The sequence below is a fragment of the Struthio camelus genome, chromosome 1 (genome assembly GCF_040807025.1).
Source record: "Struthio camelus isolate bStrCam1 chromosome 1, bStrCam1.hap1, whole genome shotgun sequence".
In the NCBI taxonomy this organism is placed as follows: domain Eukaryota; kingdom Metazoa; phylum Chordata; class Aves; order Struthioniformes; family Struthionidae; genus Struthio; species Struthio camelus.
This window is the reverse complement of record NC_090942.1, coordinates 61,749,835-61,765,910: the sequence shown is the minus strand read 5'-3', so window position 1 is coordinate 61,765,910 and position 16,076 is coordinate 61,749,835. Positions and strand designations below refer to the sequence as shown.

The following is a 16,076-nucleotide window of genomic DNA, read 5'->3' as shown; positions in this document are numbered from 1 at the left end:
TAATTGGCTTAAATTATAACGCTTTTGAAGAATTGCATTGCTGTTTTTTCCAGTTCACCTGTATTAAGTAGCTGCTTTGTTTAAGGCCCTTCTGTAGGCCCCTTGTTTTAGGGAGAGATGTGGGAGGGCACTGCAATTCGCAGATAGCACTTCTAGAAGAGGATGGTATGTATAGAACTTTCTCTGTATAGGACTCTCCATGGGTGTATGATTGTTTTTCCACAGATTATGTGACCTGCAGAAAGCAGTTGGATAAAAGTTTATCTGAATGAGGCAGCAGACTACATAACCTGAGATCCGTACTGTCAGCTGCCAAGAGCAGAGGTGGATGCTGAGCCAAAAAAAAGTCTCTCTTAGTTCTGCTTGTGCAGAAGTTGTGGTATCTGCTCACCTTGTGTGCTTCAGTCTGGTCTTGCAAACTGTGCACTGTATCTAAATCCTGTGCTGCTGAACTACTTCCCCTAACAGCCTCTTACAGGTGGCTTTCTTGTCTGTTTTACAAAGCCTCTGGGAGGGGGCACTCTGAACAGCCTTTTTCTCTTTTACTAATGAAATATCTCAAAGGGACTCTTGTTGCTTTACTGGGATTATTCCATCCAAGAGCAGAACAGAAGCTATTCTTGCCTCCAAATCATGTGTGTAATTCAAGGCTGTGTGTTTAAGGGGTTTTATCTTCAGGAAGTTGTGACTTCAGGAAGGAAGAGGCTGATCAGCTGGATAAATGTAAGACTGGGGAAAACAACTAATAAATGGTAGTATAGGGGTGGATGGGTGTGTTAAGGTATCGTGGAGGGACAATCAAAGTAAACCGAAAAGGGATGAATGGGTAGGCTTAGAGCATTCTTCTTTTTAATATGCTTTCTATTATGATATAATTTCTATTATATTACACTTTGTTTTAACAAAGCAAAAACCTGGTGAGAAATATACCAGGTAAGAAACGAAGAGGATTTTTTTTCAACTGATCACAAGTATAAAGTTTCAAATATAAGATATCTGTTTTTTTTCCCTGCATTTCCCAGACCTCGAGTATTGTTTTTCCTTTAATTCATTTGTTTTGTATTTCCAGCTTCTTTCTCTTCTGTTTGAAGATTTGTTCAAAAAATTTAACTCTGAACTGAAAAAGATAGCTGACCAGGTAATCCCCAAGCAACGAGCAGCTCAGTTTGATGTAGTGAAGCATATGCGTCAAGACCAGATCACCAATGGCATGGTCAATGCCATTTCCACAGTATGTACTTTTGTCTTGTTCTAGTATGTAGATTTTTTTCCAGCGTGTTGATTGACAGAAAAGTATGAATTTTGTTTTGATGGCTCCACTATCTTTGGTCACAGAAGCAAATCTATTTAATACTCTTTGCAGATCATAATTACAGAACTTTGTAATTGGCAAGGCTTTTGGAGTTCACTGAAGGATCATTAATCATCAAACCACTTTTTATTTTACCGTTTGTTTCAAAGTGGTGTTTGAATTGTTTGTGAAGAAATGGTAAAACAAGCACATTTAAAATATTATCATGTTTATATTTATCCAACTTGCTGTCTTCCAGGTTCTGCTTTCTTATATAATTCTTTTTGTTATTATTATTATTATTATCTGGATTTATCCAGGGTCAAGCTGCAACGTATGTCCAAAAGGTGGATGAAAAACAGCAGTAACACATCACGAATGGAAAACAATTTCCAAAAAAAAAAAAAGCTGAATTTTGAGCCCTTTTAAGAGGGCTGCAATTTTATATGTATAAAGTAAGAGTAAGAGTAGTAAGAGCAAATTTGCAGCATAAGTAGTAGTACCTGCTATGTTAAAACCTGATACTGACTGACTTAACATAGGGAGAGCTGCTAAATGCCTCATTATTGCCAAAATTTTGCAGTAAGTAAGCCTAAAAATAATTATTTTGGTTAGTTTTTACCCTGTGTCTACCCTTTACTAGAAAGGATATTTTCATTCGTGCCAGCGGACAAGAACAAAAAATAAAATTACTAACTTTGTCTCTTATCTTACATGTCTGCAACACCAAATTGTGCAATGGTTCCTGAAATCTAACTACAAGCTTGGAAACCACTTTGACATCTGTGATTTTTTTAAGAAATTAGATTAGTTTAAGTATTTTAGTAGCTAGTAAAAATTGTGCAACTCAGTTTTTAATCTTTGGAACTCTTGAGAGGGCTTTTTTGCCAGCATGAGACTGAGATTTTTCTTCAGTTCTTGTAAACAAAATTAACTCCACAGATTGCATCCAAAACCACCAATGGTCTGTTACTTACAAATCCCAATGTTAAAGCTTATCACTGTTTAATTTTATGAGTGCCCCAAATGTAGTTAAATCTCTACAGTGCACATAACCAAAACAATTGACAGATTTGTTTCTCTAAATGCTAGTGCTTTCTTCTAGCTGATGCCAGTTTTTCCATTTGGACTGACAGAGATAAATCTGCAAACTATTCAGTACGTATTGTAAAGTCTTCCTTCTTCCACTATCTTAGGACGTTTTCTTTTTACTGCCGCATAAGCAGTTAAACACCATCTGCTCTTAAGCATTGAAAATAATTTCTCAGGAACAATGCCCAGTGCATACTATTCAAGAGATTAAGCAAATACCATAAAAATCGTTCTTGGAAACAACAATCTCCAATCTCACCAGAATGCTTCGGTGATAGCCTCAAAGAGCATGAAATAGCTCAGCAGATTCATAATTACACCAGTAGCATGCAGAAGAGATCATAGCACCACTACACAACTGTGCAGTGGTGTTCAATGGCATTGACTATAGGCCTTCTTTTTACCCTGGAAAACCAGAGCAGGTCAGGCAGTAACGTTTCAGGCCTAATAGACATTGCAGTGCCTGCAGAATCTTGCGATGCCTCTGAGGGTGCAACCTTTCACTTTGTAGAAGTTTTCAGTAGGAAGTTCTCTGTCGGGGATTGTCTTGCAGCAGCCCTGGCCCCGCTTCGTCTTTTTAGACAGCCTTGAAGGAATCAGTCTGTTGCTTCCAAAGTGGACAGAATTGTTCACGTTACTTCTGCAAGTGGCGTTTTTACCTCCTCTTTCCTCTTTCTTCCAGTCTTTGAGGTTTCACAATCTTCTGAGCAGTGCAGAAGAAACCGCATACTAGTATATGCTACAGATGTAATCATTTGTCGTGTGAGGAAAAACTACTCATGAATTTACCGTATTCTTCCTTTCATATTCTGATAACTCCCTGCCCTTTAAGAATGAAAGTCAGTGAGTGAGGCCTTCCTGAGAAGGGTGAGCAAGTGGACAGGTTTCTTCTTTTGATTTCCTTACTGTTGGGCATTATGCTTTCCCTCTTTCCGTAACACAGAGAGAAAGGAACTTCCACTGACTCTTAAATTAAGTCAGGAATATATAAGCAAATTAGTGAAATCATTGGGGTGGTTAGTGGTTTCTTGCTGTTCATCATAAAATGGGATTGTACTATTAATGTATAATTACAGAAGCCAAGCAGATTACCCCCTAAATGACTTCAGTGCAATACAGCAAGCAGGCTCCTAATTCTTTGTTAGTGGTGGTGGGCTGAGTTTATCAAAAATGTTACAGGAATCAGCAGAAGGTGATCTTGGGGAAAATGCTACGCTGAGATTTTCATTGCCTTCAGACTGATCAATAACATGGTAACTGGGGGCAAATAGGAAACGGGACAGAAACTTGCTGTATCCAATGACTAAGGTACTGGGAATCATATATGAAGTAGATGTCATCAAGTCAAGAAGTGTAGCACCAAAATTCAAGGTCCTGCAGAAATGCTAAGTTAGATTGTGGTTAAAAACCTAGCTGCGGGTAGAGATAATTACATCTGCTTATCATGGAAACATAACTCTGTCTTAGAACATTCTCTGATTTCTCTGTTCTCCTAATGAAAACCACAATCAATATTGGCATTGACAGGCCTGAAACATGAAACCTCTGACGTATGCATAGATCTTGCATTTCATAGTTGGTGTAATCCTACCAGAGAAGCTGGTTAGATACCAAAAAACCCCACACTTCTCTGACAAGACACATCAGTGAGTCATTTTCCTCTGGATTCTTAAACCAAAGGACTTCAAGAAAGTACAGACAACTTTGTTGTCCAGTTCCTCCAGTAGAAACACCTATATTTTCTACCAAAATAACAAATCATGAACAAAGTAGAACTGAAACAGTTTATGGATTGTATTGTAACAAGTGTATTCCACTCGAAAGACCTCAATAAGGACGTTAGCCCAGCTTCTGAGGGGAGGAACTTGTGAAGAAAAAGAAATGTCTGCAGAGGGAGAACAGAAGAGAATTTTGTTTAGATAAAGTTGAGTATCGAATTACTTGTAAGGGACAGATGATAAAGAATCTTTGTGTGGTTAAATGTATTACAGCAAAAGTCTCTTCTGAGCTGGGATAGCAATTCCTTTATTTCAACTTAAAAAAAAATATTCTATACGAGTATCTAATCACTAGCAGGTGAGTAATTAGAAAGCTGTTTTATATAAATGGGCAACATTTGTTTTACCAAGCTCCTCAAATATCATGCAGTCTAAAATACCCGCAAAAGATATGTAGTGTCCAGACAAGGATATACTGTGTTAACTTTTCTGAGATACTCATTTTATTTTACAGGGAAATTGGTCTCTGAAAAGATTCAAAATGGACCGCCAAGGTGTGACGCAAGTATTGTCCCGCTTATCTTATATATCTGCTCTGGGAATGATGACTAGAATCTCTTCTCAATTTGAAAAGACAAGAAAAGTGAGTGGTCCTCGATCTCTACAGCCATCTCAGTGGGGGATGCTCTGTCCATCTGACACTCCTGAAGGAGAGGTAAAGAACTTGTATCTTGCTGTCAATATTTCCCTTCCTCCAAAAGGATGAAGACGCAGGTTACGTTGAAGCAGATGATCTTCCATCAGAGGAAGAATTTTGCAGAGGAGGTTTCTGGAGAGATGAATTACCCTCAGCCTGATCTCACAACTCATTTGTCTTCTCATGAGACATCTAATTACATTCTAGCCCTCCTTACCGTATTACCTTTTTTCTCCTACCTGAGCAGAGTGGCTGAGAACGATATGTGGTCTCCCATTTTTGCAGAAGAGCTACTTGCTCTCTTTTGATTAGGACTGAAAGAGATGAGTCTTAAACTCTCCTCCCCATTTTTTTTTTTGTAGTAAATGTGCTGTTTTGAAATTGCAGTGTCAATCTGACCTTAGATTTTTCTGGAAACATATATTAATATTACTGAAACTACTGTAGCTCAAGGGGAAAAAATACCTTTAAATATTTCCTTTTAAGCAGATCATGCCACTATTTCAACCAAATGATTGATCCTGACGATCGTTTTTTCCAGGAGGAAAGCCTTGTGGGAGCTCTAAACTTTCTGGCATCAACGTGTAATCAAGATGAGCTAGTCTTATCAAACAGCTGAAATAAAGTTGCATTGTAGAAGATTCTTGGATATTTTTGCGTTTTAAAAATGTTCATTTTAGAACATACGGAATATCTGCCCAAATGGGGCAAATAGACTGATCTTATTTTCATTTAAAAGTCAATGAACAAAAAGTTCAGAGTTAAAATTAGGTTAATATAAGAATTTTTGCTATCTTGAGTCATAACAATCAACTCTAATAGCTTATATTTTAATAGCATCACTTTTATCTTACAGTTTATGGATAATTAATATTTTTAGCCATGTTTTATCTTGGAGACTTGTAAGCTAAGATTATGTATTGCAAATGTCCAAATTTTCTCATGCTGTTGAATTAATTTCCTTGCAGTATTCTGTTTCTAAGTAACTATTATACTGAAGAGAGAAATATGGGTTATAACCATTTGGATCATTTAAGCTTCATCATCTATGTTCTTTACTAGTTTTTAAATGCTAAAAGATTGCATTTCAATGTGGTTTAGAACATTACTTCCTTTCTTTATTCCTAATTTTAATACAGCTAATCTGTCTCATTTCTTTCACTTAGGCTTTGACTTTTTAATGTTCCTCATAAGTACAGAATTTGGAAGAAAAAGATGTTTATAGTATTAGTACTTTTTCTTTGGAATAGCTGATGGATCTTTTTATTTTTCACTTTTATTTTAGGCTTGTGGTTTGGTTAAAAACCTTGCCCTCATGACTCATATTACTACAGATATGGAAGATGGCCCGATTATTAAATTAGCCAGTAATCTTGGAGTTGAAGATGTCAACTTGCTCTGTGGTGAAGAACTTTCATATCCAAACGTGTTCCTTGTTTTCCTTAATGGTACGGAACTTTTTAGCAGTGTGACTCCGACTGGTTATTGATCATTGGACGGTTTTTGAAGACTAACTCTCAATTTTTGGGGTGTGGTGAACCGCAGATGTAATCTTCCATGTGTAGATAACTTCTGAGTAAATATGTTGACAGAGTTGGACAGAGGAGATAGGCCAGATGATGGTATTTAGTTGTCTGAAGCTGTGTCCTCAAAACTCTGACCACAGATATTTTTAGCTGTGAAATAGAAGTCTTTTAAAGTTTCAGTGCTGTTTTTAAGCACTTGCATGAATAGGTACAAAGATACGTAGGATAGCAGAATAATCTCTTACAGAATTGCTTTCTTTTTTTAAATTTTTCTAGCCATTAACCAAGTGATTTGCTCTTCACAAGGTACTTTTTAAAGAGAATGATACTGCTAAACTTGTAATGACTTCAGTTTACAAATTCAAAGCTGCAGTCACAGAGCATATTTCATTTTACTGTAATCTTTATATATTTTTAAAGCTATTCATGCAAGCGTGTTTAAAAACAGAAAGAAAACATTAATTGCCTTCAAAGTTTAGCGATGCTGTTTTCTTTAAAAACTACTTCTTAAAGGGCAACTTGCTTTGTGAATGGTTAGAAAAAATTGTACCTTGGAGAGCAGGCTGCCATCTCCTTTCTTGTCTTTGTTTGTTAGATGGATGTTTTGGCATATGTGCCTTGCATCTGCACACTCCTGTTCCTTTTACAACTGAACTTTAGCCTTTCTAAATCAGCAGTTACTATGATATCAGATTTCAAAATACTGACAGTTTAAAAACTACAACTATGATTTTAAAATAGCTTTTTGTCAACGGTATCCACTTCCAGGGACTAGTATTTAATGTCTTTCACCGTGAATAAGTTCTGCATTTACTTTCAAATTAAACAGTAGTTACTCTTCAGTCCTGCCTCTTTCCAGTAACCAAAAAGCAACGCTTGAGCCAAAATGCATCCCTTGCTCTGCTGTTCTGTAACAGTATGTTAAAGGTAAGGTTCAGTGAAACCACATGCAATCTTTCTGTTTGGTTTTATGATCCAAAGGGGAGCATAGAGCAGATAAATTGAACTCTCCCTAGAGAAGCTCAGTCTGTGGTATGGAGCAAAGATCAGCTGTGGTCCCAAATGTACATCATCTAGTACCGAATGAAAGAAAGCCATTTACTGTTCAGTCTACTAGTTTGTGTTTTTAACACTGAAAAACTCCAGAATGCTGATGGCTGTCTTGTAACCTAAGAGGGCAAAAAATCTCCTAAGTACAAATTCCTTAAGTTATAGAAGCCATTTGGATTGTCTTATAAACCCCCAAACTACCAAGCTCTTTCTCTAAGGAGTTTTGTTTAATATAACACAGCACTTGCTTTTATCTCACATTCTGAGGTGACTTTAGTTAGGTGACTCTTTAAAAATTATTTATACTCTGTCATCTGTTGATCATGACTCAAAATACTTGAACATGTGCTAAAGTGCCCTGCTAAGATAGTTCCTGAAGGAGAAATTCTGGTGCCGCTGAGAGTGATGACCTCAATCAAAAATATCATATATTTAAATATATGATATTTCATATATATGATATATCATATAATATATGATATATCAATATTTATATCATATATTGTATGATATATCAATATTTAAAATTTCTGACAAGCCAGCATAACAGTTCCTTGGTCAGGCTTGGATCCATTTGTAGTGCAGCTGAAATTCCAGGCTTCAGAAGTGTTGTTTGCTTGTACGCTAATTGATGAATGGTCATGTGAGCAGGAATGCATTGGAAGGGAGCTGAACGAAGCGCACCACTTTGTTTCAGAAGCTATTTGGAGACAAATAGGTTGATGATCTCTGAAGTTCTGACACTTTTTTTTTAAATGTTTATTGAGAGGAAGAAGAGGCAATTCTAATTTGAAAACCACGCAGATTCTTTATGTTAACAGAATACTTTGTCTTCCTTACCAAGGCTGAAACTTCCCATGGGGGAAAAGGGAAATGTTATGACCACAATGGTTATTTGCAAGAAGTAGGAAGTAATTCTTGCATGCTAGACATAGCCAGAACTTATAAGGAGTTCTGGATATGCAAAACACGTACCATCAACTTACTCTCTTTCTGAATAGGTAACATCCTTGGTGTCATACGAGATCATCAGAAACTAGTCAACACGTTTCGGATAATGCGGCGAGCAGGTTATATCAACGAATTTGTTTCCATCTCTACAAATCTTTCTGACAGATGTGTCTACATTTCCTCTGATGGAGGGAGATTGTGCAGGTAAACGTCTCATCAGAACTTTCTCATCAGAATCAGCCTTTTATGCACTGAAAATACACAAGGCTGAGGCTTTCACACTTACAAATCTGAGCACGTGATCTGTATTCAAATTCATTAGGACATGAAAATCTCTTTTCTCCTCAAATAACCCTTATTCGAAGCCAGCTGATCAGAGAAACATACTATGTAGTCAATCAACTTCAAAAAAAAATTATATTTAAAAAGAACTCAGAACAAAATGTGGCTTCCATCTCCTAAACAAAAGGGAAGAAAAATCAACCTGATCTGCAATAATATCCCATGTCCTTAAAGGTTTTTTTTTACTTTCTGTATAAAAATACCCCAGTCCAGAAGCAAGAAACAAGCAGCTACTCACCTAATATCCCACTGGCTTTGATACCACATTGTAGGATCAGAATCTGCTCTTTCCCCTCAAGAGAGGTCATCTTTACTCCTGGTGCAACGTTTTCTCAGATGCATACCTGTTTGCTATAATAACAAGGAAGTATCTCTCACAATTTTGATTTATTTCTTTGCTTCCCCATAAGGAGGCATGGAATTTGACACACCTATAAGGAAGGTCCCTGCCTTGAGATGCTTAAGATCTGTATTAGATGGAGAGTGTGCCTGAAAAACAGTCATGTCACAGAGGAGAGCAAGGAGGAGTTGGATGGCAAAAATAAGAAAGGGTGGAATATAACAATATTTTGAGGCATAAAATTAGGTTGTATTATACTAGAGGCTAGAGACTCCAGTCAGATTGTTTCTGCACTGTGCTAGGTTATTTAAAAGTAAAACATTTCCAGGCCTAAATAATTTATCCTAAAGGACAAGGCATAACAGATTAACAAAAAAGAAATTGGAATCCCTTAAGAAATTAAGAATCACTTAATAAATATATGCATATTTTAGCGTTGATTAGCTATGTGCATACTCTAGAGCAAGTAATAGTCAAAACTGCTGTTGACATTCCACCTTATTCATTAATTGAAACTCCAAACAGAGCATACTGAATGCAGTTTGAGGCATTCTAAAGGTCCCAGAATCTTTTATGTGCAAACTGTCAGTTAATCATTACCTGGTCAATATATCCAGAGACAGGAGCGAATTAAATAGCAGAGAAGTTGCTTCTCCGGTCAGGGCTAATACCAGCCGTTCTGCAGGTTTGGAGATGCAGCAAAACTTCCAATGTGTGTTCCAACTAAAACAAAACAAAATGAAAACAAAAAAACAAAAACAAACAAAAAACCCCAAGTGAAATCATATGGATTTCCGAGTTTACCAAGTTTACCTTGTGACCTTCCCCCCCACCCCAGCAATTGTTCATATCCCCCCTCTTAACCACTTTAAAGTGCTCATTAGTCTTCAAACACTTACTTAGATTTCCAAGCAGACTCCACAAGTCTCTTGCAGCTATTTGCTGCTCTTTATAAGAGCAACTTGTCCAAATAGCAACAGCCCTTGACGTTTCATTCTCGCATGCCATCCTTTGTGTCAGTGTTTCCTTGCGGTGAGGAAACCTTCAGAGATCCATGTGCTGTTGAAATTTATGGATTCATCTGATGCAACCTGTAGCAAATGCCTGTACTTTGTATCTATATCATGTAAGTAACAGGAAAATGCACTCTTGCATGCAGGCATTGGAGCACAACTGTTTGCTCAGTGTTGTATGAGGTCTCTGCGATATCCCTACAACTTAATGCTGTTCTTAGCTTTGTAGATTGAGAAAGCTTAAGTCTTTCAAAATCATCGGCAAAATGTGTAGGTTAAACTTTAAAAAGTTAGTTTAAAGAGAACATTAGTTAAAGATTGGAGGAAAAAAAAAAAAAAACTCTTCCTCGAAGTTGGAATTTGTGTTCCTTGCATACTTTTGGGTGTGTTTAGCATTGATTAGCTATGTGCATACTTTAGAGCAAGTAATAGTCAAAACTTTTTTTTAATTGTAGACCCTATATAATTGTAAAGAAGCAAAAACCTGCAGTTACAAACAAGCATATGGAAGAACTGGCTCAAGGATACAGGTAAATATTTTGAGTGGATTATATTCATCTTCACATCAGTCTGTAAATATTATGTAGACCTACTTCAGTTAGTCCATCGTTTTACAATGTCGTTTAGCTATGTAGAGAAGTCTGCTCTCCTATGTAAATTAATAATAAGCATCAGAGGTTTTTTAAAATGAAATGAAAGAGTCTAGTCTTGGTGTTCTTTAGTGCTATGAAATTTGGTGGTTATATAGAATAAGTATATATAGCACAGCCCCATCTTTTCACAAGTGACTGAATTTAGAGACCTGATAAAATTTTATGCTTCTATTGACTGAAAATCAGATGCTTTAAAGGAATATCAGTTTGACCACCCTAAACTAGAACATTCAGAATTAGTTTTGAAAGTACTGGAAAATTTTAGTATTATATGTTTAAAACCCCCTACACTTAAACAAAAGCATTTAGATTTATCTTTAACAACATATTGCAAAATCATCACAAAAAATTACTAGGTTGCATTTATACTTGGCTTCCTTTACAGTGATGCTGAGTGCATATAGGGCTATTTTACTTAGTTGTTCAAATAAGTCACACTGGTAAGTCCGACTGTGTGAGGGCATGAAGGGTCAAGGGGGTTCAGTTTAAAAGAAAATAACCTTTTTTTTAAGGTGAAAAATCCACAGAGCTTTTCATGTAAAATCATTTCTCAACTTCTACTCATTACATTCCTCTAATGTATGTATTATACCATTTTATTTTTGCAGAAATGTAAGAAAGGACCATAATTTTTAGTGTAATTTTTTAATTTAACTATAGGAATTTTGAAGACTTTTTGCACGAAGGCCTTGTTGAATATTTGGATGTGAATGAAGAAAATGATTGTAACATTGCTCTGTATGAACATACAATTAATAAGTAAGTGTGTGTTGAGGCTAAACACTGGTATGGGAAAAATGTTCATAGGATGAATCTCATAAACGCAAGCACATGAATCATGTCACTGTTCACTCCCTCCCCCCCTTGCTAATGGTTGAAACAACCTCAGAAAAAAGGTAAAGAAAGAATAGTTACAAAAGATGGTTTGCTTTTGTTTTTTGGAACATCTATTCCTGCTCCTAACCCACAAAAATATGAAATACTTAAAATGTGTATCCTCTCTTTCTCTGGGTGTAGGGGGCTTTTTTGTTCTTCTCGACTGGTCATCAGAAGTAATTGTACACATTAAGAATACAGAAGGCAAATGGTTCCACCTGTTAAACGATGATCTCTCTCTTTCATTTGACTGTAGAGGGATCCTGGACAACCATCTGACACTAAATGTCTAAAGCTTGTTGAAATGAGTCTTTCACTTTTACTCTCACTTGTATAATAGTCCCTGATAAGAACATCTGTATCATATTGTGTATTCTTTACCATGTACGTTAAATGCGCTCCTGTTACACAGTTTTCATTCAGAAAGATTTCAAGATTTTTGTGTTTTCTTGCTATTTGAGAAGATCTGGTGCTTTGTTTTGTTTTTCTAGCTTGTGACTGCTTGTGATCAAAGAGCCCCCGTTTAAGGAAGGATTCTTCTAAATGTTTAAGTCCTCCAGTCTCCTCACTGTTTTTTTTTTTAATGTTGCTCTGACAATATCTTACCGACTGAAGGTTGCATGTAGTATGTCAGAAGTTAACTCCATGAAATGTTTGATCAGTAGATTTATGCAGAAAATGCATTTTATAAAAGTGATGTCCTGGTCAAGCGCTTACAGAAGCTACTGAAAATACAGCATAGAAGTTTCATTGGAGTTGGGTGAGAATCTTAGTGTCTTTAACCTTTGCCAGGTGAAATGCATTCACTCTGCTAATGAAATTGCATTCCTCCTGCCCAGGCCTTTGAAGACTTTGTCACTTTAAAGAAATTATTCTTGCATGCCCTTGGCTGGCTTCCTGTACACATCGGCAAAGAGGACCATACACAGTTACTGTCACTTTTGCCGAAGTTAAATAACCTCCACAAAGCATCACAGCTGAAAAATTTAAGTTATAGGACACCTGACTCAGTAAGGAAGATTAATGGGAGGGGATTGTGTGAAATCACTGTTCCCTTAAAAATAAAAAGGGGAGGCAATGGACCTGCAGTGGACCACTGGGAGGAAATGACCCCAAGATAACTGCCAAAAGTTTAGGAGATTATTGTATTGCTCATACACTTGTTTAACTTAAATCCTTGTAATTATTAGTGACACAAGTATCTGAACTTGCACCTTATGAGCACATTGCTCTTTGTATTTAGCAATAATATTCCCTACCTTTTGGTGTTGGTTTGTTGGTTCTCTGCTTCCACCCTCCCCCAGCTGATCATCTTGCAACCATGTTGGTGCAACTTGTTATATTGATACAGCTGATAAGATCCACTAGTGTGAGGTATCCTATTAACATTCCTGCTATTGTAATGTAGGCTTCTTTTAGCTACAGTATCCTCTCTTTACCTTTCCAATCCAATTAAGTGGTTCTCTTTGGAGAATTTGACTCTTTTTAATGTGTTCAGTTTCTTCCTTATCCATTTGTAACTTTTTTTTATTATTTTTTTTTTTCAAACTCATGAGGTTGCCTTCCTTTCTTAGGTCCATTTCTGGCGGTGGCATTTTGAATTGCGGAAATTGGACTGCTCTGTAAACTTTGATAGTCTCTCGTTAACACTGTGGTATATACATTGTTAGATATTAGGATATGCTTATTTTGCATCTTCCTCAAGTGGGATTGACTTCAATGGAAAAATATTTGTGCTGAATTGTATCCTATCTGAAAATGTGTATGTAACTGCGTGCACTAGTGCCTTCTGAATACGTTCTTAACTTCATTTCCAGTGTATTCTTAAGGCAGCATCTTTTTTTTAATCATCAATAACAGTGTCAGTAGTTCTGTGAAGTTCTGCAGAATGGGACTGCTGTCCATGCTCTCAGTTTACTAATGTCTCTTGAGACCAGTTTGGAATTGCTTCACTGCAATTGGGATTCTACCACTTTTATTTTATTAAGACAGATCTCCGTTGAGCATAGCTGTTTTTTTTTCAAGGGGAGAAAAATAGCTGCTGCCCTCTAGCCAGCAGGGGATTTTTAGTTTGCTTAGATTTATATAAGCACGTTCATAATTTATACAGGTATCTAGGACTGCTAGCTAGTTTCACTAGGCTTGTTCCTCAGGGTTTTGGTGTTCCAGTACATATATTGTTTATGATAAGTTTCTACAGATCCCTGTTGTCTTTAGTCTGTATGTACTTAAGAGTACTCCCTCAGCCTTTTAGAGACTGAGATGCTTTGACATCTTTTGAGTGTTGTCATAATAAAGATTTTTTTTTTCCAGTCGTTTTGTTTGCAAGGTCTTAAAGTTTAGTAATCAAATTAATGCATTTAACTAATTCCAAAAAATACCAAGAAATTTGCAAGAGTAGTTGAGCACTGAAAATGGGCTTTTCAAACAGCGCAGGGGGTTTAGGTGTAGGGGAAAAGCAACGTATACCTAAAATCAACCTCTGTTTAATAACTCCAGAACATCATAAAAGATATGTAGGTTGCGTTTTAAATTATCTTTATTTCAAAGTTCTCCATTTCCTAGTTACCTCTCTTGAATTCAAAAGCAGACTTGCTGCAGCCTAGCTTCGTTGTATACTCTATCCTTAGTTATTAGTCACTCCACCTGCATCCCAGTGCACGCTATGATCTAGTTATCTTTACTGAGCATGGACTTTCTCCTCTGAAGCTAATGCCAGATAGAAGAGATTGTATTCTCATCTCTCAGTCTTTACTCCTTGTCTATGTCATTTTATTTCTCATCAATATCACCTTTTAACAACAAAACCACTTCCAAAGTACTTACAGAACTTTACAAATAGTGCTTTTTTTATGCCATATCAGACATGGCACTCGATGTGGTTTGGACATGGATGTTTTCTCTCTGACTAACATTATATTACTGACCTTGAAAAATTAAAATGTCCCCCTTTTTTTTCCCCAATACCTGAATCTGTCTTCCTCCTCCTTCTCCCACCTCCCCTGCAAATTCCTAGATTTCCGAGATAGGTAAGTTGATGCAGAGGACTCTCATGACGTGAGAAGACATTCCTTAAGGACGTTTTTGTGACTTACTGTATCAACTGATGCTTTATGGTCTTGCTGAGTCCCCTCAAGTTGTTACCTAAAGGCTTTTTCTCTGTGATGGAACTTCGTACTTGTTCTGTGCCTCCCTCATTTCTCTTCTTATGGAACCACTAAAGCCAAAATAAAGTTGAGTAAAGACTATAGTAGAGCCACACTCTGAGGTCTTACTGACTGACGATTTCCTGAACAAGGGTAAATTAGATTGTATAGTATTATGAGGTACTACTAAACGAAATGAAATGGAGTTCACAAGTTTGTTGTAACTGATGCTCTTTCTTTTAAGAGATACAACACATCTGGAGATTGAGCCTTTCACGCTTCTTGGTGTCTGTGCTGGGCTGATTCCGTATCCTCACCACAACCAGTCCCCAAGAAATACTTATCAGTGTGCCATGGGGAAACAAGCAATGGGTAAGAGTTTTTTGATTCCTGTTTGAAGTGTTATCTAGTTTTTGAAGCTATACAGAGAAAGTGACAAAGCAGAGAACTTCTTTCTTACCTAATTCACTTAAAAACTTTACTAGAAAGAGTAAAAGAGCATACTTAGCTTAGGGAAAGGAAAGAGAAATTACCTCGAAAAATCCAAAAAGGAATAAAAAAAGAAAGAATGCTAACCAGTTTTGCAAAATGGAGGGCCACGTTTGTGGGTCTTAATACTTCAAAGGAAAATTTGGAGAAACTGGGGCACTATTGTTTTTTGTTAGGGTTTTTTTTTTTTGTGGTAACTGTCATGACTTTCAAGTTTTCAGCATAGCTGGAGGATTGGCAGAGTGTGGGGTGTTTTTTTTCCTTTTTTTTCTTTTTATGCTGCTGTGTGCTGTGAGTTTCCAAACAAAAAGAGTAAAAAAGTGTTCTCACAAAGAGAGACAGAGAGTGCAGAGAGAAGAGACTTTCCCTGAATAATTGAGTAGTTGTCCTTTTAAAAAAAAAAAAAAGTTATATTGAAGTTATGGAATGGCGGAATCAAAATGTGAAAGTGTGTTTCGTTACTGGACCACTTCCCCCATCAGTAGTCTATATTTTAGCTTTGCTTTTTTTGTTTTGGATGAAGAGGGCAATTAATGGCCTCTCAGCAAAATGCCTGAAATAAAGTTAATTTCCTGATCGCTTAATAATTCTTTTTACACAGTGCAATAGATGGTCATTTGAAAAAAAAAAAAAAAAAACTCGACCATCTTATAAACTTGCTGTGATGGGTAATTAACACTAGATAAGTTCTAATCCTTCCGTTAGTACGTAGCTAAACTAGCACTAGCGTTTTCTCTCAGTACTGAAGCAACTTAAGTCATGTGGCCTATGATCAAGCCAGAGCGAGTCCCAACAAGAACCTGACCAGCAGTACATCAATTCAGACAGCTGCATTCAGGCTGGTGCTGTACATGCCAGTTTTATGTCTTGTATTGATGGCTTGCTCACAAGT

The 16,076-nt window shown here is 36.8% G+C and overlaps 1 protein-coding gene and 1 long non-coding RNA gene across 4 annotated transcripts in view; one reads left to right on the top strand and one right to left on the bottom strand.

Annotated features, from left to right (window-relative positions):
- The window catches only part of POLR3B (RNA polymerase III subunit B), an 87,423-nt gene that overhangs the window by 31,845 nt on the left and 39,502 nt on the right, over positions 1 to 16,076 (top strand). For all 3 annotated transcript variants that reach the window (XM_068943992.1, XM_068943983.1, XM_009680017.2), the window contains 7 exons: positions 1,070 to 1,231; positions 4,616 to 4,816; positions 6,084 to 6,246; positions 8,376 to 8,529; positions 10,476 to 10,550; positions 11,334 to 11,432; positions 14,940 to 15,067. In XM_068943992.1, the coding sequence (XP_068800093.1) occupies positions 1,070 to 1,231; positions 4,616 to 4,816; positions 6,084 to 6,246; positions 8,376 to 8,529; positions 10,476 to 10,550; positions 11,334 to 11,432; positions 14,940 to 15,067 (982 nt within the window). The remainder of the gene's footprint in view (positions 1 to 1,069; positions 1,232 to 4,615; positions 4,817 to 6,083; positions 6,247 to 8,375; positions 8,530 to 10,475; positions 10,551 to 11,333; positions 11,433 to 14,939; positions 15,068 to 16,076) is intronic.
- Positions 4,394 to 10,290, bottom strand: LOC138067306 (uncharacterized). The gene is made up of 4 exons (XR_011141183.1): positions 9,907 to 10,290; positions 9,608 to 9,730; positions 8,906 to 9,018; positions 4,394 to 6,474 (listed from the first exon to the last, which is right to left on the bottom strand). It is a non-coding gene; the product is annotated as an uncharacterized lncRNA (long non-coding RNA).